The 27,481-nt window shown below is 56.5% G+C and overlaps 1 protein-coding gene across 1 annotated transcript; it reads left to right on the plus strand.

Moving 5' to 3' along the window:
• Positions 1-493: 493 nt before the first annotated feature.
• On the plus strand, positions 494-27,233 carry ADA (adenosine deaminase). Its single transcript, XM_032838562.1, has 12 exons — positions 494-571; positions 11,137-11,198; positions 16,418-16,540; positions 21,145-21,288; positions 21,965-22,080; positions 23,096-23,223; positions 23,946-24,017; positions 24,099-24,200; positions 24,452-24,516; positions 25,805-25,934; positions 26,569-26,671; positions 27,114-27,233. The coding sequence occupies exons 1-12, from the start codon at positions 539-541 to the stop codon at positions 27,125-27,127; spliced, it is 1,092 nt and encodes a 363-aa protein (XP_032694453.1). The 5' UTR covers positions 494-538; the 3' UTR covers positions 27,128-27,233.
• The last annotated feature ends 248 nt before the right edge of the window (positions 27,234-27,481 follow it).

Consider the following 27,481-nt stretch of genomic DNA (forward strand, 5'->3'; position numbering starts at 1 on the left):
CCTCTAACTATACATTTATGTTGTGCGTTTATGTGATGAGCGTGTGTCTCGCCCAGTAAAGTGCAAGCCCCACGAGGTCTGTGACGCTCACCGTTCCCCTGCTTCCAGCCCAGCTCCGGCCTGGCACGCTGCAGGCGCCTGGGCGGTAGCTTGACTGTTGCTCAAGGGGCCAGGCGGAAGGCAGAGCGGGCCAGGCGGCTGGAGCCTGAGCCCACAGGTGGATCCAGCCCTGCGTCCCGGAGCCGGCGATTTCGGGTGGGCCTGAGTCGGGGCAACTCGGACTTGTCCCAAGCCAGGCCAGGATTTCCAGGAAATGCACATCCCTGGTCCGCGAGGCGGGGTTCGGGGCGGGGCGGGGCCCGGGCGGGGCGGGGGCTTCGGGGAGGGGAAGGAACCCTGCGGGGCGGGGCGGGGCGGGGCGGGGCGGGGGCGGGGCCGGGCCCACTTAAGAGGATCGTGGCGCGCAGCAGTCCGGGCAGGTCCGTGGAGTGAACACCGACCCGCGGAGGGAGCGGCGCAGGGGCGCAATCTTGGCACCATGACCCAGACGCCCGCCTTCGACAAGCCCAAAGTGAGCTCGGACGGGACTCGGGGTCCGGGGGGTCTGGCTTCTGGTCTGGCTGGAGGGCTGAGGGGCGTCCACAGCCCGGGAGCGAACCGGGGCCCCTGCAGGCGCTTCCTCCCCTCAGCTCAGGCCCTCGCTGCTGCCGGGCAGTTTAATGAGAAACAATGAAGCAGGGAGGGTCCCGAACCCCAAGGCGCCCCCGACTGGCTTCCGCGCTCTGCTTCTGCCCCTGATTTGGCCTCTCGGAGTCTCAGTTTCACTACCTGTCAAATGGGCCTGGGATCCCGCCAGCACTGGGTAGCTGTGGGAGACTAGGCAGGGGGCTTGACTTTTTGGACCTTGGCTATAAAATGGGGCCCAGTGTCTACATCCATAGGCACCTCAAGTGTTGTGGAAACAGCTTTACAGTCCAGCACTGTGATGGTTTTGTGAGCCAAGGAGCTCAGGTCTGTGGATGTGCCGGACAGGAGGACCACGCGGTAGAGCGGAGGGAGGGGATCAGGGCGCCCCTCTCTCCCTGCTAGGGGCTGAGTGGACCTTAGGTTCATTCGGGGCCGGGCCACAGCCACTGGCCTCAAGGGATAACTCCGTGGTCCTCCTCCTCCCACCAGCTGTGGCCTCTTGGGAGAGGCTGCATCAGGGAGGGTCTGGGCCCATTTGGCCGGCTTTGGAGCACTGAGATTCAGTCTACCGGGGAGGGGAGGGGTCCAGGGGTCTGTCCAGCAGAGTGAGTCAGCTAGCAGGATTTGAGACTGCTGTGGGGGGTCACGGGAAGGAGTGAGCTGTAATCAGACTCAACTTACCGCTCCGAAAAAGAGGTGTGAGTGATGATGGCAGGTATCACAAGTGTCGGTGAGAATCGCATGTGTGTATGGGAGTGCGGGGGTGTGGGGTTGGGTGGGCAGCCCTGGAGGAGGTATGGCCCAGGCCCCACTGCTGCTGCCCCCACCATAGGCTCAGCTACCCGTGCCATTTGTTGTGAGCTGGGGAGACCTCCTGCCAGACCCCACCCCGCGCCTCTATGCTTTGCCTGGATGTTCCATCACTGGAGCTTCTTTCCTTGTGAAGTGTTTTTTTTTTTTTTTCTCCTTTTTAAAAAATGCTTTTGGATTCCCCCTGCCCTTGGGAAGGTGGTTCCCCTGATGTGAATCCTGAGACAGTAGACAAAGTCCCTTGACTGGAAGTGAAGTTGGAATTCAGGGATTAGTGAGAGGCAATGCTTCTGTAGAACTTACTATATGCACCCAGTCCGCCCTTGCAACACTTGTCACAGCCCATCGAGGGCAGGACTATTTTACCATTTTGGGGTCTCACCCAATCCTACCTGATTGAGGCTGGCAGGTTATTTCCCCTCTCTGGGCCTCAGTTTCCACACCTGGGAAATGGGCCCCACCTGCTTGGTCGGGAGGTGTCCAGAAGGACACCAAGGGATGTTTGAGAGGGAAGGCGAGTGTTCTCCACTGTGTAGAGGAGATGTGATTAAATTTTATAACGCAAGGAGGAAACGTGCCTGAGCTGGCAGGAGAAGCAAAAGTGAGTGTGTCTCAGCCACTGAGACCAGAGCCAGCTCCCTGCCTTCCCGTGGGTGGGGCAGAGCCTAATGAGAACTGGTATTAGTAGCTGGAGCACATTAAGTTGTTATTCTTCTGTGCCGGGTACTGTTCTGAACTCGTTACTTTCATTAATTCATTTGATTCTAGCAAGGACCCTGTGATAACCCTTGTTATCATCCCATTATACAGATGAATAGAGGCACAGAGAGATTAATGACAGTGGGGAAACAGCCAAACTGGGGTTGAGCCCAGGCGAGCTGGCTTCAAACATCCCGGAGCCAGCTTTCCAGCTTTCTGCCTTTGCAGAAGCCCGTGGAGTGGAGGTGCTCATGCCCCTCGTGGGGGCCTCCGGGACAGGAGCCTCTGCTGGGCTGTTTGGCTTCCCTTGCCTACTACTAGGTGAGGCCCGGGACCCTGCCAGCTTTAAGAAGGCAGAGCAAGGCTGTGCTTTGTAAACTTCAATGGGTACTCAAGTCACCTGAGTGCCTTGTTAACATTCAGATACTGAATTGAGAGGTTTGGGGTTGGACTTGAGATGTTCCCTTCTAACAGGCTCATGGGCAATGCTGACACTGCTGGACCACAGACCACACTTGGAGTAGCAAGGCCCTAGGTGGCTGCCTCCCTGGTTTGACTGTGTTATTCTAACAGATGCTTTCTGAGCACCTGTTGGGCATTGGAGGAGGTACCCAGGAGGTGGAGGGGTGGCCCTTATCATTCTATTTCTACATGAGGCAAGGCTGGAAATCGCGTGCTGTTCAGGAGTTCTTTGTCATGTAGGACATGCTGATCACATGCCTGTTTCTGTAATAACTGTAATTTCTGGCACCTTCCATCATTTACATCCCAGTCCTCCGAACAACTGGACAAGGTAGATCTCTTCCTCCCCCTTTAACAGACCAGGAAACTGAGATCCTTGGACTTGCCCAAGGTCACACAAAATGAGCATCTCAAAGCTGTAGAACAGCCAGTGAGCCGGCCCAGGCTGGAAGAGCACAGTTTCTACGCTGTCCCTCCCTGACGCAGAGAACTGGGGCTAAGTCTCTCACGTAAATTTAAGTAGGCTCTATGCCCAGCTTGGGGCTTAAACTCACAACTGAGATTAAGAGTCGCATGCTCTACTGACTGAGCCAGCCAGGCACCCTGCCCACATCATTTTTTCTTTCTCCTTTTTGAATGTTTGCTCCGTACCAGGCGCTGTTCTAACTGATTTGCATATACTCATTTAATGCTCACAGTGTCACTCTAAGATGGCTCCTCTTCCCTTCTATAGGAGGAAATGGCTCAGACGGGGGAAGGAACTTTCCAAAGTCCCACAGCCAGAAAAGCAGAGCTACACCATTTCTACCTAAAACCGAAATAGATACTGTCCACTCCCTTGCCATTTGGCCGGTCCCACTTTGGGGCAAGGGGTGGACTCAGAGTCACCTTGGGCCTCAGATAGACTGGCGGGTAGGTCCCCACCTCTCTGTTTGGCAGCCACAGAGTCAGGTGGACATTTCTCTGAAACTCCACTTCCTTCTGTATAAAAATGAGTTGATTAAATCCAAGGCCATGGGGCGCCTGGGTAGCTCAGTTGGTTAAACATCTGCTTTCAGCTCAGGTCATGATCTCAGGGTCCTGGGATCGGGCCTCAAATCAGGCTCCCTGCTCAGTGGGGAGCCTGCTTCTCCCTCTCCCTTTGCCTGCTGCTCTGCCTACTTGTGCTCTCTCTCTACCTCTCTCAAATAAAGTCTTAAAAAAAATTTTTTTAAATCAGGCCATGGGTTCCTGGGGACATTGTGCTGAGTGGCACTCGTGAAGCCCCTGGCTGGCAGGCAGCAAGCCCTTAAGGGTGCTGTTCCTCCCACTGGGATTATAGTGCGCCCCCCTCCCCCACCAACTGGGGCCCTCTGGGAAGCCTCCTACCCCCATAGTCTTTCTTACTCTTGACTTCCTGCCGCAAAAGCCACCGAAGAGCCCACCGTTAGCATGGCTTTGGCCTTCTGTGCTTTTTGGTTAGCAAAGAACCACCTGTTTTTATTTATTTTTTACTTACTATTTGAAGATTTTATTTATTTCAGAGTGAGGGAGCATGAGTTAGAGGGAGGTGTAGAGGAAGAAACAGACTCCCTGCCCAGGAGGAAACCTGATGCGGGGCTCGATCCCAGGACCCTGGGATCATGACCTGAGCCGAAGGCAGACGCTTAACCAACTGAGCCACCCAGGTTCCCGGAGCCACCTGTTTTTAAAAAGCCCCTCAAGGAGCTTGCCTTACCCATTATAACTCACAGGGCACTTTGGAGGGAAGGGAATGAATGAGACTGGGTTTCAAGGAAGCCTTTTGTTTGACAGAGGAATCAAGGACCAGAGAGGGGACACATGGTCACACAGTGAGGTAGGGGAGGCTGACCATGCTCCTGATTCTGCATCCGACCTTGGGGTTGGCCTGGCCTGGATGGTGAGGGGCCCTGTGAGCTTGGAGGAATGTGTCTCCCTATCCAGTGATCCTTGGGGTTGCCCTCCTGGGGCAAGGAAGGGAGCACTGTGACTGGCTTTGGACTGGGGAAAAGAGTAAGCTAGGGGGCCACAGTGAGGTTCAAGCCTATATGTACTCAGAGTTTGGGGGGCAGGCTCATTCTCACCCCTTAGGGTTCTGAGGCCCCAGAGGAGCAAGGTGAGGGAAAACACAAGCCTTGGGGTCCTTGTGACCATGGGGACAGAACACGAGTTTTCCCATCTTTACAATGGGAATCCAGTTCGTCTCCAGGCCGGGGAGGGGTGCGGCACACCAGTGCTGGCCGCTGTCCATCATTACCTTGTCACTGTTCTCCGTCCCCTTTAGACTTTTCCCAGCATTGACTCAGCACTGATAGCAGGATGAAGGGAGTGGATTGTGGGTTTACGAGCTCTGGTTTTGACTCCAGCAGCTTCCGGCTGTTGGTACTTACTAGTCTGGCCTGAGGCTCATTCCTTAATTTCTCTGTGTCTCCTTCTGGATAGCTGGGGATAGCTGTGTTGGGGGTTCCTAGGCTGTTTCTCCATAAGATGTGGCCCTGGCTGAAGACCCGCCCTCCCTGCTCTGACACCTCCGGTGGGGAGGCTCCCAGCAGCAACCGAGAGCTCAGTCAGGCCCCCAGATGGCAGGAGGCACCAACACTGGGCGGCTTCATTACTGAACCTCTGAGCTGTGGGAGCTCAGATGAGGCTGAGGGGAGGACCTCCTAGAGGAAGTGTGACCGAAACAATATGTCAACGCAGGGCAGCTCTGTCTCCTGGCTTTACCTCTCTGCAGGCACTGACCCCTGGCACCACGCAGCTCACTGCCAAGAGCCGGGCTAGGGAAAGAGAGGCTGGCTGGCTGGAGGAGGGAGGGCACCTGCGGCTCATCTGGGTTCTGGGTTCTGGGGGCTTCTCTTCCAGGCCCAGGGGCGCTGGTCAGTCCTTTCCTTGCCCTGGGGAGAGGACACAGCACTGCTGATCTAAGACAGCTCTTGGTCATTTGATGTGTACTGAGCACTTTTGGCTGTGCTGGGCATGGTCCTAAGCCCCAAAGATGCAGCATAATGACCCCACTTTGAGGAAACTCCTAGGGAGATAGCCACGGTAAATGAATTTAAAAAGTCAGCGTTTTGAAAACAGAACCAGATGGTTGGTTGGGGGAAGCCTGGGAAGAAGGAGTTTGACTCGGGCGTGCCTTGAAGACATACAGCCTCCCAGTTAGGAGTGGGAATTCCATCTCATAGTGTCTGGCCCAGGAGTTCATGACCTGTGACCTTGCCCTGGATCTGCCCCCTGACACCTCGGGTGTGTGAATTGTACCTCCCCAGGTCTTGGCTGACTGGCTGGCTGGCATCTCCTGAGAGCAAGACTTAACATGTTCGCCCACCCCCTCCCCAGTGTGCCCAGCACCTAGTGGGGCTTAGGAAATATTTGGTCACTGGGGATGTTTCCTACTCCTCTCTGGGATTTCCTGCAGCTCTGTGAGGTGCTTGCCAAGTCAGCCTGCTGGAGAGCAAGTGCAGGGGAGTAGCGGTGAGACTCCCCTCCAGAGAGGTCACGAGGCTGGGCACAGGGTAGGGGTGTGGCCCCTGGGCAGGACTTGGGCTTAGAGGTAGAGAGACTGGGGTTCTAAGCCAGCTCTGCGGCAATCAGCCTGGGCAGCACAGGGCAGGCGGCCAAGTTCCTACGAGTTTATCATCCCCATGCCCACCCCCCCAACCCCCAGTCTGCAGCCCAGGGCTAACATGCACCTTGCCTCGGGGTCAAGATTAATTGAGGTAAAGGACCTGGTAACTAGAAGTAGCTGCTGGTACTGCTGAATGGTTCCTGACAGCCTCTCTGAGGCTGGGCCTGCTGGTAAAGCGTAGTAAGAGCGCTGGGACTCAGACCTGGGTTCAAATGCTGACTCCGTCCCTGCCTGCCTTTGTGCTCCTAGATCCTTCTTTGAGTCAGCTTTCCCCTCTGAAGAATGGTCGTCAAGTTCTGCCTTCACTGTCGTGAGGATGGAATCCGTTCATGTCTGTATGTGGTCCAGCACACAGTAGATACTCAATAATCAGAGGACACTGCTGTTCTTTTTCCCTGAATGGGGACAGCAGAGCAGGGTTCCCACTCAGTCTGAGCTTACACCCCATTGTCACCTGGGGGGTGCAGACAGATGTCTTCATGGGTAGTGGCTATTTTCCAGAAAGATCCATGGGAGGCTTGCCTGAGGTTGAGCTACCTAAGGGTGGTTGTTGCCTCTGCTTCTCCCCTGAAATGTGTCCAGGCAGCTTCCCAGGAAGCCCCAGGAGTGGGGGGGACCTGTAGGGCATGGTGGGGCATGATGGGGCAGCAGGCTCTCCTTTCGCTGTCCCCGGGGGTACTCTCGCTTCCTGCTTCCCGGCTGGCTCTCTGAGCCCCTCTTCCCTTGCTCTGCTGCACTGGGGAGCACCTCCTGCGTCTGGAGCTGCGGGCAGGTACTCCCCATGGGTGCTTATCTCTTGTCCTCACTACTGAGCAGCCCTGTTTTCTGTTCTTGCTTCCCTCTCCCCTACTTAGGGTAAGGCAGCCAGAAAGAGCTTTTACATGGTGCCTCCTGATCCAAAACCCTTCAGTGGGTCCCCTTAACTGTGACCTGTGACCACTCCCTGCCTAACACCCGCTGACTTTCTGTGGCGACCTATCTCCCCATGAACCTCTCTCTCCATATCAAGCCAGTTCCCTCCCTGCTTCTGACCCAAGTTTCTCCACTTCTCTGTCCTCCCCCCTTTCCCTCTGTCAGCTCCTCCTCCTAGCACCTCCTGATTTGTCCCTTCTCTGTCATTGTCTCCTGTAACCCCTCTTCGCCCACGGCCTTGCAACCTGCCCCAGTCACTCCCACCGCCCAGAGAAACCATTCTCTTCACCCCCATCTGCCTCTAGTCCTTTCTCCGGCCCTTTCTTCCCCTCCAGGGGTGAAATTCTGAAATGGAGAATCGGCACTTTCTCCATTTTATTACCTCTACTTATTTCTTATTCCATTCCAGCATGGATTTGCCCCCTCTGGCCTCTGGAGCACTCCCCATAGGATAGTGGTTCTCAACCTTGGCTTTGCGTGTTGAAAACCAGCAACAACCCCATGCTCAGGCCCAGGCCGAAGGACTGTGACGTCGCGGACCAGGGTGGGCCCAGGCGTAGGCGACTTTCCAAAGCTTCCCAGGCGTTCCTCACCGTCAGCCAGGGCTAAGCACCTCTCCTCTGGGCCCAGTGCCCTGTGGCCTTGGCCCCAGGGATATGTGTCTGTTCTCTTGCTTGACCTCTGGCCGGACCTAACCATGTTCCTTTCATGTAGCTGCTGTAACGAATTACCTCATGCACACCCGTAGCTTAGAACAACCTAATCTTCTCCCCATCCTAGAGGTCAGAAGTCCAACATCAAGGTGTCGTTGGTAGGGTCCCACGTCCTCTGAGAGATCTGTTTGTTGCCTCCTCCGGCTTCAGGTGGCTCGGGGCCATCCTTGGCTGGTGACCACACAGCTCCCGTCTGCCTCCAAGCTCAGCTTGCTGAGGCCTCTTCTATGAGTTTCTCGCTCAAAACTCTGCCTCCCTTATAAGGAGGTGGTTAATTGCATTATCCAGATAACCCAGGATACACTCCTCAAGTCCTTAAACTACTTCTCTCTCTCTCTCTCTCTCTTTTTTCCCCACCACGGGAGTAATACAGGTTCTGGGGATTCGGAAGCAGACCTGTTTGGGAGGCTACCATCTCACTGACCCAGTGCATTGCCACCACCCCTTGCAATCAGACCGCCCCTTGCCTTCTACACACCCTCCTCCTGGTTTCCCTCCTGCCCGTCTGACGGCTCCTCTCTGGGCTCCCCCTCTCCTGCAGAGCCACTGGGTGCTGGTGCTTCTGGAGGCTTCCTCCCCCACCCCTTCCTTGACCCACTCTCCCCAGGTGAGCCTGTTCAAGGGCTTGGCTGCAGCTGTCCGTATTCCTACCGGCATTGCCAGCCTGGTGTCTGGCCGCGCTAGAACTTCCCATGCATCGGGTCTGTCCTTTTACATTTGGAAGGCTCAAAGGTGTCCCAGCCAAACATCCCTAAGATCAAACTGACCATGTCCCTCTCCCCTCACCCCTGTCTTTCCTTCCTCCTTAGCACTTGGGCTTCTTCCTAGGTAGTGTCCAGAGTATGGGAATCACTACCCACCCCACTCAGGCCTGACCTGGGGCTTCCTCCTTGACCCCTTTTTTTCTGTACCCCTACTCCGTTTTTCCATATCTGTCTTGTCACCCTGGTCCAGAGCACCATCCTCTCTCATAAACTGGACCGCAGTAGCCTCCTGCTGCTTTGCTCTGAGTCCGCCTCGCCCTCTAGCTGGCTTCAAACCCTGTCGTGGCTTCTCTGTGCTCTCAGCTAAAATGACTCCTTGTGGCCTCAGTGACCCCGCAGCCTGTCCAGACTCACGATCCCTCCCTTCTCAGAGCCGGGTTTCAGTTCCTCCCCTGTACCATGGGTTCACCCACCACATGGCCTTTGCACGTGCTATTGCTCCTTCCTGGAATGCTCTTCCTGCCTTCCTCCTTGGCCTGCCTTTGCCTGGTTGGTTCCTCTTCATCTTTTGGATCTTGGCTCAAGCTCTGTTTTCTCTGGGAAGCCATTGTTGGCCCTTGAGCTGGGCGAGGTCTTTTGTTTGTTAGCCCTTTTGTAGGCTTGTGACTGTATATCTGTCACGTTTATGTACTGCCTCTTCCCTGGTGGGACCATAAGCATCACAGAAGTGGGACTCTGTGCCCTGAGCTTTGCTCTCTATCCCTAGCACTTGGCAGTTTGGTGAATTCTGGCCTCTTCACGGATGCCGTTTTAGTATTTGCTGTGTGCTAAGTGCTGGGCTCGCACACTACATGTGTGAATGTGGTCAAGCCTCACAAAGCCCTAGGAGGAAGGCATCATCTCCTCCCTGTTGGATCCATGAGGATGCCGAGGCACCAAAAGTGAAGTCACTTTCTCTAGGCCACCAGGGAGTGAGTGGAGGAGCCAGGATTCCAGATGTAACCCCAGAGTATCCTCCCTCTCTGGCCATATCCTCAGTAGGGCGGTGTGCTGTGTGTGTGGGTTTAGAACAACAAACCCTGCAGGCTCAGAGAGGGGAGGGCCCCTGTCCAAGATCACACAACTCCTTGGCAGATCCCTGGGCTGGAAACTTCACTGTTCCCAATGCTGAATGTTTTTTGAGAACATAACGAACGTTTAGCTTAGTGGGCATTGAACTTGTTTTGTCAGGGAATCCAACAGCTCCCTTGCTTCTGCGCCCGGCGGGGAGTGTTGCTAGGTCTTTTGCAGGCTGGGTGATGTCCTGAGCGGTCTGGTTACTCGGACCTCCTGCTTGGAGGCAGGTTAAGCAGCTCTGTGCCTGCCAGCCTCAGTGGGCCTATAGTTCCCTCCCTCGCCAGGGCAGCGACTTTCTCATCCAGGTCCCCAAATTCCAGGGAAAACCCCAACCTGGCAGATGTCAGTGGAGTTTCTAGGTCTCCTCCTGGCCCAGGGAAAGTCCCCTTCCATGTGTCTCCCAGACCCTGTTGTGGTTCCCAGCTCCTGGGAGATGGCCTGGCTGAGAGGCGGACTTATAAATCACCCTTGTCTACCTACGCGGTGTGTTGTTATTGTTGTCTTTAATCCTTAACGGTTGTTGTTCTCGGACAGGGAGGCAGAAATACTCTGTTGTTTTGCAGTTGAGGAAACAGAGGGTCTGAGAGATCAAGTGTCCTGGCTGAGATCACACAGCGGGCCAAGGGGTGGAGCTGGGAGTCCGGAGATGGGCTGTCTCCAAAGCCTGTGTCCTTAACCTCCTGGTGTTGTGCACCAAGCATTGTTTGCGGGGCCCTACGCGCGTAGGGAACGATCCCCAGGATGGCCAAGTATCCAGGACCCTTTCTGGAGCACGGAAAGATCCTGTGTTGCGCCTGTTGATTCCTGATAACAGGGCTTGTGTAACACCAACTTTGGAAAACAGAGTCTGGGTGTTTGAAACCCGCTGTGGGGTAGTCACAGGCCCAGGAAGTCTGCACTCAACACTTTGTGTTAGAGTTGGATTTTGCTTAGTGGGCGGAGAGCAGACTCTGCCGGCCCGGCCCGGTAGCTGGGGCTCTGTGGCTGGCCTTGGGCTGGCCTTGGGCTGGCCTTGGGTGTAAGGGCACTGGCCTTGGGCTTGGGCTAGGGTTCTGGTTCTGCCATTTACCAGCCGTGGTGAAGAACAGCGGAACTGTGTGGGGTTCCTGCCTCAATGGCTTGTGGTGTGAACTCGGTCAAATTACTTAACCTCCCTGAGACTCAACTGTGGTTGAGCCTCTGTGGTCTTAACCGTGAAAGAGCTAGAGATGACTGTTAACATCCCCCCCCCCCACCCCACCGCCAACAGATGAGGAGGAAACAAAATGCTGTATATTCAGAGCTTAGTGGAGCATCTGTGGCAAGTGTCCGGTCAGGGGGACTCATGGTTATTGCAGTCCTGCTGACATTCATGGGTGTTTGTTCTCGCCCCCCCTCCTTTTTTCCTCTCCCTGCCCCCTTGCAGGTGGAACTGCACGTCCATCTGGATGGAGCCATCAAGCCTGAAACCATCTTATACTATGGCAGGTAAGTCCACAGGGAAGAGACTTTCCTCCCCAGCATCTGGGGACGTTGGGTGGGGGGTGCTACATAGCTCAACCTAGAGGCTTCTGGAAAATTCCAGGGTTGTCATTCCTTCCTGTATCCCCATGGAATGGAGCTGGCCCCCTGGTCGGAAGAAGGTGGTCTGTGGAGAAATGGCGGCCCCTCAGCTCTGAGCCAGAGACCCACAGCCCAAGGCTTCTGCTTTCCCTGATTCTGACTCTTGTCCTCCTGATGCCAAGGGAACAGGAGGAGCTTGCCCTACCTTATCTGCAGGTGCTTGAGTGCATGCATGTACGCACACATACCCCCACAAACACACACACACGAGAGGAGGCAGTTCCCAGGGCTGAAGCAGTCACTGTGTTCGGACTCCGCAGAGAGGCTGTGGCAGAGGTGATGGCCCCGCATGGGACGCCGGGACCATTTGCTAAGCATCTCCTAGTGCCCGGCTGCCGGGCTGAGTGCCCTCCTTGAGTCAGCAAATTTAATCCCTCCGCAGAGGAGGACGGTGCTGCTATCCGCATCTCACTGAGGAGAGCCAGGGGCTCAGAAAAGCGAAGACAGTTGCCGGAGGCCAAGGCAACAATAAACAGAGTCTAGAACTGACCCAGGGCCCTCTCCTCTCCAAGGCTTTCCCTGTGTCACCAGGGCAGTCGCCTACTGGGGAATGTGGACAGGCAGCCCCTCCTCTGGGGCCCATCTTCACCTTCTAAGTAAGGCTTTGCCTCCTGCCTCGGATCACATGGGCAGGAGGGTCACCGGGGCCCCCAGGGAGGGGTGCCTGCCGCTCCCTCCCCACTTCAAGGGCTCATGGTGGACCCTCTCTTGGGTCCACTGTTTAACAGCAGGGACTTTAGAGGTCAGAGGGTCTGAATTTAAATATGGGCACACTGTTTCCTCACTGTGACCTTGGCCTCTAGCTTGAGGGGGAGGAACAGGGCCTCCCTCCAGAACTGACCTAGAAGAGGGGGGCCCCTGCTGCTCCCCACCCCTCCCTTCACAGACTGTGCCCCCACCTGTTTGCTGGACACTCCTTTCATTTGGAGCTGGAAGGAGTCTGCCTCTCTCATTGCCCGGAGCACTTCCGCTCCAGACCCAGATGCGGACACTCAGCTCCGTAAGCCCTGGTCCCCCGAGTTCTCCAGACACCGCTGCTCCAGAGAACTGGTGAGGCTGGGGTGTCTGTCCCCAGTTCCCCGGAGCATCTCTTCCAACTTCCTGAGGCAGAGTTCTGCCAAGAACACTTTTCTCCACCTTCTCCTGCTTTCACAGACCCCTCCCATTTGTCAGCATTTACTGTGCTCCCCGAGGCGCTGCATCAGGGCCCATGTGCTGAGTCCTCATGACAACCTGCGAGGTGGTACTGTCGTGGCCCCATTTTTGGGAGGAGGACACTGAGCCGTGATGGGTGAGGGGACGGACCTAGGGAGCACGGGGTGAGCCCGAGTCCACGCCCCTGACCATTACTCCTGCCAGCGAGAGGCTTCGAGGAAGCAGTGCCCCGAAACCACTTAGCTCCGGGCACTTATTGATAGTCTTAACGATAAGCTAGGGCTCTGGCTAAGCGGGGGTGAAGCTGCTTGGCTTATCTCTGCCCGTCCTTTGCCCATGCCAGGTGCCAGCCATTGCCCCAGATGAGTGGGTTATGAGTTGGGTGGGATATCAAGCACCAGGTTGGGACTGCCTACTGAGTACTCATTAAGGGGTCAGAGAGCACTTACTAGTGGAGCAAGAAGGCCAGAGTCCAGGGCAGGGTGGAGGGAGGAGGGAGAGGAACCGCCCCCGTGGGCAGGCTGGTCGGATCTTCTGTTTTCCCCCACAGCTTGGCATCTCGGGAGCAGTCGAGGTGCCTCGGTGGGCCCATGGGGCAGGGGTGTTATGGGTGCCAGCTGGAATCCAAGCTCGAGGACAGCAGGCAGGGAGTCTGGGAGTTGGTCAGACTTGGCTATGGAAGCCCATAAACACACTGGAGGACTTCCCGGTGGTGGTGGGCTGAGAGAAAGAAGGAAGCCCTTCTATCCCTCTGGCCAAATCCAGTGGCCTGTCTTCTGCCTCTGTGATTTGGGCCTCCGCTGACTATGTTCTTACTTCCTTCTCCCCTTAGCTTCTGTGATTCTGTCCTCTCCGGGACTTCTACCTCTCTCTCTGTCTCCTTCATGAGCCTGTCTGCTCTTTTGCCACAGCACATTCTGAATCTGGCCCCACTTTCCTCCCTTGACCAGCCTGGCCTGAGCCACCAGCATCCCTCACCTAGGCAATGGCAATGGCTTCCTGGCTGGTGTCCTGGCAGCCACTCTGGCCTCCCCTATTTCCTGTCTCTGCAGTACTAGAGTCAGAACACCTGTCTTAAAACCTAGTCTGACCAGTCACTCGCCAGCTCTAACCCTCCCACACTCCCAGCTGACTCTGAGTCAAAGCCAAGGTCCATTGACAGCCCTTAAAGACCAGCAAAGCCTGGGTTGCCTCTCTGACCTCTCCTTAATCCACACTGGAGGCTCCTCAACCCTGCCAGACTTGGTAAACACAGAGAGGTTGAGTAACTCTTCCAAGGCCACGCAGCCTTTAAGGAACCCAGCTGGGATTCAGAACCAGTCCATCAGGCTTTGGGGTTTGCTGTGTGACCCTGGGCATGTAAATTATCTCCTTTCTTCTTCTCTGTACCGTAGCTATCTGTGTTACTGAAAAGGATGAGGAGGTCCTTGGATGGGATGGCTCTGCCCCTGGGTGATTTGGCACAAAGGGCAAGGGGATGGACTTGGAAGTCCGGAGCCTGGCTCTTCCTGCTCGCTGGGCTCTGTGGCCAGGCTCCTGGTAGGCACATCCCCCACCATGGCAGGAAGAGGACTGGCTGAGGCATGGCTAACTGGGAGTATAAGGATCATCTGATGACCAAACTTGGTCATCCCCAGAGCCTCTGCTGGCAAGTGGCTGTGGGTGGCCGGAGGACCCAGGGCCCTAGGATTAACTCCTTTTTGCCTCAACTTTGGGCCCCAGACCAGAGCATTACAGCTTGGCCTGAGCAGCTTCTGGAGGCCCAGTCCCTTGTGAGATCCCAAAGAGTGTCTCGTGCTATTTGTTTCCTGCTAGGACTGCTGCAGTAGCTCTCAGATCTGATACCCACATGGCAGCCAGAAGGAGCTCTTAAATCTCTTCACACCAGTCCGCTGCTTGAAATCCTTCAGTGGTTTCCCCGTGCTTTGGGGATCAGGCCTGAACTTCTACGAAGCTTCCACTAGGCTCTGCCTGCCCTCTGGCTCTTCACCTACCACTGACCCCACTCTGAACTCCAGCTGCCCTTCCCTTGCCTCCTCTCCCAGCTTAGGCCTGGAACCCCTTCTGTTCCTTCTAATTCTGCTTAAATGTCCCCTCCTCTAACCAGCCTTCCCAGACCACTCTGTGTGGTCAAAGATTTCTTGGTGGCTGACGAGGAGAGAGACTGGAGAGGGTAGGCATAATGGGCCTTCAGGGAGTAAAATAAGTGAGATGTGACTGGCTGGTCAGTGGGCAAGGCAGAGGAGCCTTGGGGAGGCCCCTGCCCCGGGTTGGGCAGCTGGGTGGGGGGATGGTGGAGCTATATTTGGAAACATGGATCATAGGGCGGGGGAGGGGGAGGTGGCATGAGATTGGGGGGGAGGGTGGTCAGACACCTGGGTCTGTCTTGGTCACTGCTATCTGTCCAGTGCCCAGGACATCATAAGCCCTCAAGTGGTGGTGTATGGAAGTAGAGACTTCTGGCTGAGAACCATGAAAGGGGAGGAGCTTGTGTGGGCAGGTGTGTAAAAGGGAGGGTCTGTAGGAACGGTCAGGAGGAAGGGCCCCATCAGGAAGCGGGGGTCGAGGGAGCTGGAGGAAGACTGTCAGGGGCCTCACACATAGCGTGTCCAGAGGACCAAGCACGTGTTGTGGGGAAGGGGGCTGACTGCACGCTGAGGGGGGCACTCCTAGGGATTGGGACCCCCAGCAGGGGAGGAGGGCCTGCGTCGGGGGCTCGGGGGACATGCATTTATGTCGGGAAGCTCATAGTATTTTAGGGACTGAGGCCCCCCAGTGTCCCTGGCAAACCCTCCCTTCCATCCTCTGTTCTTGCTTTGCGGATAACCCGATGCTTGAACCGGATTTAATCACCTCATTTCCTTAATTGTTTGCTCCTCTTTTTTTTTTTTTTTAAATCTTCTTTTGTTCTACTTGCTGGAGGAGTTTCTCCGCTGTATTTTCCATTCATTTTATTACATCCTGATGATCGGCCCGTATTCATTTAGATTTGCGGGAGCGCTCTCTTCCTCTCAGGGTCCCCTTACTGAGAGGGGTGTCTTGTTTCCGGGGAAGAAGCTCTTCTCTGGTCCCGGAGATGCTCCGCTGTAAGGGTTTTAAATTTTCTTCTGTTCCCTGCGTTGTTTCCTTGGAATTTCCTCCTGTCTCCTGTCTTGTCCCTTCGTGGCGGAAGCATTTCTTGGATGTCTGGTGTTCTTTGCCTGCTCCTTTCGTCTTCAAAGTGGGAAAACGGGGTGAGGCCGGGGTGACCTGAGAGTTGTGGTGGGCGAGGCAGGCCTGGCTCACCCTTGCTGCCCCTGGCAGGGAGGAGGAGCCCCTGGGCGGAGGGGCGGCTGTGGGCTGGCCCCACGCCGGGGTCTGTAGGCAGAGAGGAGAGATGCTCGGAGGAAGGTGGCCAGTGCACGCATTCCTGGGAGTCTCCGCTGGACCCTCTCCCAGCTCGCGGGCTGGGCAGGCCTCTCCCCTGTGCAGGCCGGCAGGATGGAGGGCGGAGGTGGGAAGTCCGGCCCCTGCCCCGGGCATTGTGGTGCTGCAGCTATGGCCCTGATAACCTCTGACCTGGCCGGGGACCAGCTGGCTCTACCCACTCCGGGGCTGAGGAGGAAACTATGGGCTTGCCCTAGCCGCTGCCCTGTTCCCAGGCGCCAGGGGCGCGCATGTGAGCGTGCGAGTGTGCGTATGTACGTGTATGCGTATGGACTTCAACCGCCGGTGTCCCCCTTGAGATTCCCTGGCTGGTCATGACCTTGGGGACTTGGTGGGGGGAGGGGTGCTGGAAGGATTCCAGCCTGGGTTCTATATGCCCCAGGCCTCTGTTTTCCCATCTGTTCAATGGGAGGAGTTGGAGGAAGAGGTCCCCAGCTTGCCTGCTCTGGTCCCCGGGAGGAGTCAGGAGTCGGCAGCCACGGCCCTCACTGCTTTGTTCCCAGGAAGAGGGGGATTACCCTCCCCGCTGAGACAGCAGAGGAGCTGCGGGACATCATTGGCATGGACAAGCCGCTCAGCCTCCCGAGCTTCCTGGCCAAGTTTAACTACTACATGCCCGCCATCGTGTGAGTCAGCCCCCCAGCCCCGCCCCGGCTGTGCCTGCCACCTGCTGCCCGCGCCTCCCACTGTGGGGTGGGAAAAGGTGCTCGGAAGCCCCGGTTCTGCAGCTTATCCTTGTATGTACTTGTGCGACTCTCTCCAGGCCTTGATTTTCCCTTCTGGAAAGTGGGTATAATGTCTAGAAAGTTCTTCAACTTCTATAGGAAAGTGAGAGTGTGGTCAAGAGCTGGCATTCTAGTGCCTGAATCTTTCATGAAATAACTGTGACCTTGGGCAGATTTATCCTCTCTGGGCCTCTGTTCCCTCATCCAGACCATGGGGCTTGTGATCCTGTCTACCTCCCGGGGCTGAAGTTTGGAATGGACATAGAACTTTCCTCACTAAGCTCCCCCTTGCCATGAAAACGGTTGCTACCTTTATGGACAGCCAGGCACAGCTGTTTTTATAGTCCCTTTTGTTCTTTCCATCTTTTCATAGCAGTGTATCTTAGGTCTGGAAGACTGTGCTTGCAGCACTCAGAACTGTAGTTTTCGTAGTTGTCGGTGGTCCCGCCAGGTGGACACACTCCTCGTTTGCAGAGGAGGGAACGAAAGCTCAGGGGAGGGTAGGCGCTTGCCCAGGACCACACAGCTGGAAGGGGTGAGGCCCAGATCCCACCCGGAGGCCACCTTGAGCTTCCTGACATGAGGCAGGCCTCTGCAGTCTGCTGCCAGAGCTCAGGAAGGGGAAGAGGCAAATGGACAGGGAGCAGTTAGGGAAAGCTGCCTGGAGGAGGAAGCATGGTCCAGGCTTTGGGATAGAGAAGGTGTAATGTAGTCCGGAGGGCTAGACCGGAGGGAAGGTTTGGAGCATATGCCAAGTAGGGGTTATTGGATGACTGGTGAAGGTCTGCGAGGCAGATGGAGGCCCTTGGCTGGATAAGTGGCAGGACAGGTAGGAGGAGTTCCGCAGAAGGAAGATGTGTGTCCAGGCTGCTTGCTGGAAGCTTTTGGAGTCAGCCTGGAAAACACCGCCTGTCCCCATCCCTGGCCCTGGTAAGCAGAGGCACGTGCACGCGCGCACACACACACACACACACACACACACACAAACACGCCTCCCTGGAGACACCCATCCTATCTCCCCGGACACTCCCTCCCCAGAACATACACACCGGTGGGGCTTTGGTACAGGCTGAGGCACCTCTCCCATGTCTCCCCCAAGGCAGCTCCTGTCCCTCTGGCCACAAGACAGAAGATGCCCAGCTCCCTGAAGGCCCAAGATGACCAGGCTGTTTGGCATCATCTCTTTCTGAGTTGCTTGGCCTTTGGGGCTCTGCCCGTAAGACTAATGTCCATACTGTGCCCTTGCCACCATCCACCATCAGACAGGTGTCTGATGAGAGCCCTTATCTTCTGCCCTTATCCTTCTGCTCACTTCTCTCCCACAGCATGGGCCTCCTGTGGCACCTGGGGCAACAAACACACTCCCAACCTCAGGTCCTCTGTGCATGCTGTTCCCTCTGCCTGGAATGCTGTTCCCTGTAGATGACCTGTGGCTAGCTTCCTCTCCTCCTTCTCAGGTCTGCTCAAGTGTTCCTTTTTCAGTGAGGCCTTCCCTGATGGTTCCATTGAAACTCGTAGTCCCCTCCCCTGTTTTATGTGTCTCCATAGACCATTTCACACCTAACCTACCTAAGTGTGTTTCACTTACTTACCTGTCTCTTGTGCTTAACTGTAGGCTCCGGGAGGACAGGGATTTTGTCTACCTTGTTTGCTGTATCCCTAGTGCTGGTCACTGTGCAGTGAATGTGTGCCACTGCTCTGGGGAAGGTCGGGCACCCTCTTCCTGGGAGGCCGGCTCCCCTGCAGCAGGCCTGAGGTCCCAGATCCAGGCCAGGGAAGGCAGCAGCTGCTCATTCTTATCCTCAAAAGCATGGTGCTTCCAGTGACCCTTCTCCTGGGCGTGGCCAGTTTCCCTAAGGCCCTTTGCACGCACATCCCACATTCGGGTGACCATTCTGTATTCACCCTTCAAGGTGGAAACTTCCAGCTAGGTCCAGCTCATGGTCACTTGATACCACTTAGCGTGGCCCTGGCAGGTTGATGTGTGCCTTGCTTCTAGAGCCAACACTCAACAACTAAAATACTTCAAGGGTCTGTCTCTCCGACTCGGAGCACTGGCCTAAGTGAGTTTCAGGAAGCTCAGCATCTTTGTCCTCACAGTAACATTTGCTGTAAGTGTCGGGGGGACTAACCAGAGTCCTGTAACAGGTAAGTGTGGGAACCAGGATTCAGGAGTCCTGGGTTTCTCCCCCACCCCAGGGTACCCTCTGGATCTGTCCGTCTGTGTCCTTTCCCCTCTCTCATTTTAGTTTTATTAGGGTATAATTGATAAGTAGAAATTATGTGTTTAAGGTGTTTTGATATACATGTATACTGTGAAATGATCACCACAGCCCAGCTAAGTTAACATATCCATCACTGCAGATAATTACTGTCGGCTTTGGCTGCGTGTGTGTGTGTGTGTGTGTGTGTGTGTGTGTGTGAGAGAACACTTACAATCTACCCTCCTAGCAAATCTCAAGTATATGCTACCGTATTTTTCTTTAATTTTTATTTATTTATTTGACAGAGAGAGAGATTGCAAGTAGGCAGAGAGGCAGGCAGAGAGAGGGGGAAGCAGGCTCCCTGCTGAGCAGAGAGCCCGATGCGGGGCTTGATCCCAGGACCCTGAGATCATGACCTGAGCCCAAGGCAGACACTTAACGACTGAGCCACCCAGGCGCCCAGAATGCTACAGTATTGTTAACTGTAATCCCCATGTTGCACATTCCATCTCCAGAACCAAACTCCACTTGTAGAACTGAAACTTTGTACCTTTTGACCGACCTCTCCCACTTCCCGCTTCCCCCGTTCAAGCTGCCCTGACAACTACTGTTCTACTTTCTGCTTTTATGATTGGGCTATTTTAGGTTCCACATGCAAGATGGCGCAAGATTTGTTTTTCTGCGTCTGGTTGATCTCACTTAGAGTGACGTCCTCCGGGTTCATCCGTGCTGCAAATGGCAGAACTCCCTTGAGGCTGAATGATATTTCTCTGTGTGTGTGTGTGTGTGTGTGTGTGTGTGTGTGTGTCTGTGATGTTTTCTTTATCCATTCATCTGTCGACGGACCTTTAGGTTGTAGCCACATCTTGGCTGTTGTGGATAATACGGCAGTGAACGACGTGGTACAGATATCTGAGATACTGACTTCATTTCCTTTGGATAAAGATCCGGAAGTAGGACTTCGGGATCGTATGGTAACTTTTTAAAACGTTTCTTGAGGAGACTGCTCACTGTTCTCCATGGTGGCTGCACCAATTTGCATTCCTGCCAGCATGCACAGGGGGTCCCTGTTCCCATCTGTCCTCAGCGACACTTGGTGACTGTAGCACACTAACAGGTGTGGGGTGATCTGTCCTTGTGGTTCCGATTTGCATTTCCCTGGTGATGGCACCAGGGAAATGCACCTTTCCACGAAGCTGTTGGCCATTTGTATGCCTTTTGAGAAATGTTTATTCGGGTCCTTTGCTGATTTTTAATCCGATGATGTGGCATTTTTGCCATTGGGGGCTGGAAGTTCCTTTGGTATTAGCCGCTCGTCAGATTGGATCTGCAGGTATTTTCGTCCACTCTGTAGTTGCCTTTTCACTCTGTTGAAGGCTCCCCTTGCTGTATGCTTTTGTGTCTGATGCAATCCCACTTGTCTTTGTTTGTGTGTGGTGCCCGTGTTCTCTCGTCTCTCTCCCCTGCTGACCTGCGCCCATCAGCCAGCAAACATCTGAGTGGCCATTACATCCTGGGCTCCGTCCTGGGCTGAGGGGTCCCAGCCATGACACGACTGAGGGCAGGACCCCGTCTCATGGAGTCTACACTCTAGTAGGAGAGATGGAAATTGACTGATAAGCAGTGAGAGAATCACGCCAAGTGGGGGTAAAACACTGTTCAAGCCCAGGGGTACAGGTAGAGAGCGGCGGAGGAGCCCTTCGGAGGCCAGGTGGTCAGGGATGGGCGCTCTGAGGAGGCCGGGCTGGAACGGGATCCAAATGGAGACGAGGAGTATAGGAAGGTCCGGGGAAGAGCCCTGCCAGCTGGGGGATCTGCGAGTATGGAGGCCCCGACCTGGGAACAGGCCTGACTGTACCTGGGACAGAAGGAAGGCTCTGGTGGCCTCATAGAATGAGTGAGAAGGAAGGTCTGGAGAGAGTGACAGGGGCCTGAGTCTGCAGGCCTTGTGGAAGCCATGAGGGTTCAGAGTGGAGGGGCGCATGTTTGATTCACATGTTAAAAAGATTGCTCTAGCTGCTGTGTGGGAAACGGAGTTGGAGGGGCAAGCCTGTAGACATGGAGATCTATTTAGGAGGTGGTTAGAACCTGGGTGGAGGGGACAAGAAATGGCATGTAGTTTGGAGGTAGAACTGACAGGCCCTGCCTTGTTTCTAGGATCTTCTCCAACAGCTACCAGAACTTGGGGCTGGGGGCCAGAAGTGGATTTGAGCTGCCATGGGTTGGGAACAGCCCTGTTGCTCCTGGAGCTCCCAAGAGACTTGGGGAAGGTTGTCCCCAACCCCTCTCTTCCCTTCCCAGGGGCTGCCGAGAGGCCATTCAAAGGATTGCCTATGAGTTCGTGGAGATGAAGGCCGAGGAGGGTGTGGTGTACGTGGAGGTACGCTACAGCCCGCACCTGCTGGCTAATTCCAAAGTGGAGCCAATCCCCTGGAACCAGCCCGAGTAAGTGATACCTGCTGGGGCGGCCCGACTTGTGGGAGCCCTGGACCTACTCTTGCTCCCTGGTCCTATCTGTGGCCTCAGAAAGATGGGTTTAACTCTTTTGCAAGAGACATGGTTCCTATCCCTCACCTGGGCTAATTTTTAAAAATTTTGACCTTTGGTAAAAGTGTCTGGCTATGTTTCCCTGCCCCGGACACAGGCCCACAATCTAGGAATAGTAACCCCCTTGTCTAGGGACTTCTATGTGTCCTGTTCTAACGTTGTCACTGAAACGAGTGTGGCCTATTCCTGCCCACTGTCTGGACCCCAGAGAGCTCTGAGTGCCATCAGCCGACTTCCTTGCCCCCTTCCAGCCAGGACTCTGACAGCTGTGGATGCGTGGGAATCAGACCTGGAGGGCTTAGCAGCACCCCCCGTCCATGGGGTAGGACTGTGCCTGAACTCATCACCCCACACACCTTCCAGTCTGGAAGTGCCCACGCAAGCAGGAAGTTGGGGGTTGTGTCAGGGCTGGGGGCCAGGTCTTTCCCCAGAGCCTGTAGGTTAGCAGTGGCTGGAGCTGCTTCTCCAAGAGTCATCTTTCTCTTCCCCCAACCACCTGCCATGTCCCTGTCCCAGGGCTGTCCTTCAGACCTTCCTTTATCTCTGGCCCATCCCTGCTCCTCTCTCCACACAGGGGCGACCTCACCCCGGATGAGGTGGTGGCCTTGGTGAGCCAGAGCCTGCAGAAGGGAGAGCAAGACTTCGGGGTGAAGGTGCGGTCCATCTTGTGCTGTTTGCGGCACCAGCCCTGTGAGTACCCCTCAGCCCTGCCCCCGGCCACTGCTCTGACACGCCCCCCCGCGCCCCCCAAGCCTGGCACTGGATCCACGTCTGGTCCCCACATGCCCCCAACCCCATGGTATTTGTGGAGCCCATCGGCAGGACCTCACCGGTGCCTGCTCCCGTGGGAAGGCTCAGACCTCTTCCTAGCAGAGAGACCTCCTCCCTGGGCAGACCGGGCCTGCCAGCCATGTGACCTGCATTTAGGAAGCAAAAAAACACAGGAACCTGAATAATAGGAAAAAACCATCTAAGCCAGGTTCTGATGAGCCCACGGTCCTCCCTTGAGACCCTGGGGGCCAGGCCTCGTCCTGTGTGGGCCACAGGCCTTGTGGACAGACAGGTCTGCCGTCTAGGGCCTCCAAGGGTCTCCCTCGTGAGGGACGCTGGTCAGGCGTCTAGAGCTCCAGCTTCCATGATGTGCAGAGCACCAAGGTGTGACTTTGGACACGTCCCTTCACCTCCTGGGACTGTAGCTGCGTCACAGCCGGTGACCGTCTCTGCTCAGTCTCTGCTCCAGCGGGCAGTGCGAGCCAAGGGGTTCCCGCCCACCGACGGGCCCGCATGTGGAGAGGGACTTGCGTGGGCTTCCGTGGTCCCCGTGGCAGCCTGTGGGGCCGGGCTGCCGTTGCCGAGCCTCCTGGGCTGGGCGTGGGGCTGAGGCTGAGAGGGGCGGCCTCCTGCCCCTCGGTCGGGACGGCGTCGGGCGCGCACGTGCACATGCAGCCCTCTGGCTCCAGAGCCTGCGACTGGTTGTTTTTAAACTCCTTGTGAGGACTTGGTTAGTTAAGAGGCCAGAGCAGGTCAGCAGTACGACGAGTGCGGTTCTGGGCTTCTCTGTGAAATCGCGGGGGGCCTCTGTCTCCTCCTCTGCCAAATGGGGTCAGGCCATGGCATCGTGAGGCGGTGAAGAGCTAGGCTTGGGCTGGGGGATGGGGAGCAGGGGGACTTCTCGGTGCCACCAGCAGAGGCGTGTTGCCCGCAGGCTGGTCCCCGGAGGTGGTGGAGTTGTGTAAGAAGTACCGGCACCAGACCGTGGTGGCCGTGGACCTGGCTGGGGATGAGACCATCCAGGGAAGCAGCCTCTTCCCGGGACACATGAAGGCCTTCGAGGTAGGCACCCGGGGAAGGAGGCAGGGATGGGCTGGCACCGGGGAAGCCACAGGAGGAGGGAGGGGGTCACGTGGACAGGGGAGGCTGGGGCCACCTCCATGCTCCAGTGCGCCGTGGTGGGGTCTCGGGGGTGCTAGAAACTGGGAATTTGGTATAAGCAGAAGCTCCCACCCGGTGTGGACACTCCTATGTGGGAGCCTGTTTCTGCCTGTCATTTGCCGTGTGACCTTGGGTGAGACTGTCCCTTCTTGGGGCTGCTGTCCCACCTGTTGGGATGACCGAGTCGGAGCGAGCATTCAAAGCCTCACGACGACGCGCTCCGTCCCCGGGCCTGGAGCGAGGGCTCTGGGGCCAGAGCTCTGGAGCCTCACCGCCCTGACTCAGAGCCTGGCTCCCCTCTTCCTTTCTGATCACCATCCTGTTACTTTCCTGGGCCGGTTTCTCCTCTTGTAAAATAGGTATTAGAGTCTTCGTGGAGATTAGGTGACGTAGCCGAGCGCTTTCATACGGTGACTGACCCACGGTCACCGTCTAGTAAATGGCAGCTGTGGCTTAAATTAGGATCACACAAACCGAAACCCCGGCTTCCCCGTCCTGAAGCAGGTCAGCTAACTGAAGAAGGGCCTGGCTTGAGCCTGCCGAAACGGGGAGCTGAAGTGTGGCAGGGGCTGCGCCCACGGGGCCTCCCCAAGGCCATCCCTGACCGCCCGTCACCCTTGCAGGAAGCTGTGAGAAGCGGCATTCACCGCACCGTGCACGCGGGGGAGGTGGGCTCTGCGGAGGTGGTGAGAGAGGTGAGGAGGTTGGGCTGGCCTGGGGGCCTTCCGCCCGCTTCCCCCCTACCCCGTCCTGGGTTCCACTCCGCTTCTCCGCAGGCTGTGGACACGCTCAAGACGGAGAGGCTGGGCCACGGCTACCACACGCTGGAGGACGAGGCCCTTTACACCAGGCTGCTGCAGGAGAACATGCACTTCGAGGTGGGCGGCCAGGCGGTGGGAGGACAGCTGGGAAGCCAGGAGGGCACCGGGAGTGCCAGGAGCCAGGCCAGCGCGGCAGGAGTGGGCAGTGGGCCTCAGAGCCGCCAGCTGGCAGAGGTGGCAGGATGGAAGTCATGGGACTCGGCGGCTGGGAGGCCGGTGTGGCTCCAGCCCGAGGGGCTTATGAGGTGGGGTGGGGGGTGGCGTGGCTTGCGGGGACACGTGGGCCAGCCACCCACCTGCTCTTCCAGGTGTGCCCCTGGTCCAGCTACCTCACAGGCGCCTGGAAGTCAGACACGGAGCACGCAGTGGTTCGGTGAGGCCCGGTCCCTGGGGCCCATTCAGTTTTGTACCAGGAAAGCCGAGGGTGGGAAGGAAGTGGAGGGACTGGGTCCTGGCCCAGGCGGGGCCTCTTGCTAGGAAATCTCTTCGAGTCCTTGGGAAGCAGGTGCTGCTGTCCTCATCTGTAAGATGAGGGCAAAGCTCGATGTGCCGTGACATGACTGAGGGAGCCCAGGTCCTAAATAGCAGAACTCGGGGGGGGGGGCCTGTCACGGAGCAGTCATGGCAGAGTGCCCTGCTGCCCTGAGTGGGAGGGGGGCTTCCACACTCCAGACCCTGCCTCCTGGGCATCTGGGAGAGGAGTCTTTCCGGGTCACGTGGTCCCTGCTCCTAACCTAGCATCTCACTAGAGACCTTGGTCCTTCCTCTAGCTGTTCTGTGGCTGAGCCCTGGGAGCCGCATCAGGCCTCAGGAGGGCAAAACCACCCTTTCCTGACACAGGATAAGGCGGCAGGAACAGGGGGCGACCACGGTCAAGCCAAGCGTAACGGCAGGATCTTGGGCTCTGATGTTCTTCTTACAAGGAGGTCCTGAGGTCTGCTTCAGGACAGGGGAGTGCGTGGTACCGGCAGAGTGTCCGAGGGGAGGCTCTTGCAGGCGCACGGACACACAGCCTGTGGGCTGGAGACAGGTGCATGAATCAGCTGCACAGATTCGATTGTTGAAGCGACAGCCTCAGGAGATGGTGGTACGAGAGGGCCAAGGAGAGAACCCAGGACAGTGACACTGAAGGGACAGACCCAGGAGACTGGTCCGAGAAATCAAGAAAAAGGGTTTTAAGAACAGTCGACAGTGTAAAATTCTACAGAAGCTGGGGGCAGAGCGAGGGAAGGCCCTCTGGGTGTAAGGAGACGGGGACCTGGGGCTGCCAGGAGCCCTTTCCGTGGGGCGTGGTTGAAAAGTCGATCTTCGTGGGATTAAGGGTGAAGGGGGTACGGCCGACTCTCCCAGAATGTTGGCAGTGAAGGCGAAGGCTGGGGACGGTGGTAGCTGGAGGGCGTGCTGCTTGTTTGGCCTCCCTAGGCCCCCACTCTACCTGTTCCTCTTCTGCCTTTGCCCGGCTCTGGCCCGCCTGGGTGGGCTCGAGTCTGGAGAGGTTAGTTCTGTGCTTTCGGACAGGTCAGCGGAGTTCTCCCAACTTCCTTCCCCTGTACGGCAAGCAGCTCTTCCAGGTCGTAGGGGGCTGCGGGCTCTTGGCGGCAGGCACCGTTCACGTAAGAGTACGGGCGGCTCTTCCCTCTCCCCCTCACCCCTGCATCCAGGTTCAGACGGGACCAGGCGAACTACTCACTCAACACAGATGACCCACTCATCTTCAAGTCCACCCTGGAAACGGATTACCAGATGACCCAACAGAGCATGGGCTTCACCGAAGAGGAGTTCAAGAGACTGGTGAGTGGGCGTGCACTCTGGCGGCCTTGACCCTTGGCCCTGGGAGCGTGTGAGGCCTTCAGGTCTTGGCCAGGCCCCAGGGCCTCTGGAGATGAAGTGTTTGCCTCACCAGGCCAACCCATGCTGGTCCTAGAGTTAGGTGCCTTCTAGGGACAAGGTCTCGGGCTGGCACACTGATCAAGGACCAGGTTTTTTCAGCCTTTGCTTGGGTCGAGTGCCTGCAAAGAATCCATTAAAAGCTGTCACCTCTCTTCCCAGAATGGTGTGCTCGGCTATAAAATTCTGCACGCACTTTTCCAGCCATTCATAGATCCCAGGCTGAGCCCTTAATTTCAGGGGCTGATACCCCAAATCTGTCCCTGCGGGGATCTCTCTGGCCCCGCATATCCTGCCCGGTCTCCAGTTTCTCCAGCTTCCTTCTCTCATCCCTGTGTCATGTCATGGCACTTTAAGAGCACTGAACCCCATGGTCTGTGCTCTGGCACTTGCTGCCAGGTGACATGGGACACGTCCTTCCCCACTGTGAGCTTAATCATTGGCCATGCTCATTGAAGAGGATGGCTCATCACTAGACTGTCAAGGCTTCCTTCCATGCTCTCTGGTTTCACATTATTTGCCATTCTGGCCCTTCTAGAACATCAACGCGGCGAAGTCCAGTTTCCTCCCGGAGGATGAGAAGCAGCAGCTTCTTGATCTGCTCTATAAAGCCTATGGGATGCCATCTTTGGCCACTGCAGGTGTGTTCCTGGCTGGGCTTCTGGGCTCTTGACCTGGCTCTGTGGGATTTCCTACAAGAAGCCCTTCCTTCCCCTCTGGGGAGGTGCTCAGGATGCGTGAGGCCTCCCTGGTTCCAGGGCTGAGGCCGATGGCCTCCCACTAGACTGGCTTACCTTCTGTATAGCGCCATCTTCAGGCTGGTCTTGGGGGAGACTTTCTGAAGCCCAGTCCCAAAGATCTTGGCAACGTGGGTCATCTCCATGGTAGCCTAAAGCCAAGGGAAGGGGAGCTGGGCCCAGGTTCTAGCTCTGTTCCCCTCCTTCCTTCTGGTGTGACTTTGGCAAAGCAATCCCTCGCTCTGAGCCTCAGTCTCCCGCTCTGCAGAAGGGGGCTCCTCTCTGGCTCTGAAGTCCTGGGTACTAGCGGCTGCTAACCTTTCTGTGTCTCTGATGTGGCAAGCAGGGCCGCATCCCTGAAGACATCGTGTCCGCCTCTCCAAGCCCTCGCCTGTGGACGGACCCTCCCCAGCACTGTGGGGCTGGAACGACACTTACCTTGACTCCTTCAAGGAAGATTGGCCTAGTCAGCCTCGGCTGCTCCTCAAGCCCCTGTACCCATTTCTACACATACCAATACCTCGGCCTGCCGAGTCTCTGCCTACGGGCCAGACTCTGGTTGACGGAAACCTTCCTCCTATGGTGACTCGTGCTGAAAATCTGGTGCTCAATAAAGCAGCCAATGGCTGGTACTATGCAGCGCCATGGTCTAGGGCAGAGTGAGAATGGAAGGACCCTCTGGGTTCCCAGACTCAGGCAACCGGCCCAGCAGCG

This window comes from Lontra canadensis, unplaced genomic scaffold (assembly GCF_010015895.1).
Source record: "Lontra canadensis isolate GAN:19392208 unplaced genomic scaffold, GSC_riverotter_1.0 scaffold105, whole genome shotgun sequence".
In the NCBI taxonomy this organism is placed as follows: domain Eukaryota; kingdom Metazoa; phylum Chordata; class Mammalia; order Carnivora; family Mustelidae; genus Lontra; species Lontra canadensis.

Excerpts from the sequence above, each read along its gene's own strand:
- ADA (XM_032838562.1), top strand. The coding sequence starts at position 539 with ATGACCCAGACGCCCGCCTTCGACAAGCCCAAA. Across the intron at positions 23,224-23,945 it reads GACACATGAAGGCCTTCGAG|GAAGCTGTGAGAAGCGGCAT; the intron begins GTAGGCACCCGG and ends TCACCCTTGCAG. Across the intron at positions 24,517-25,804 it reads ACGGAGCACGCAGTGGTTCG|GTTCAGACGGGACCAGGCGA; the intron begins GTGAGGCCCGGT and ends CCCTGCATCCAG.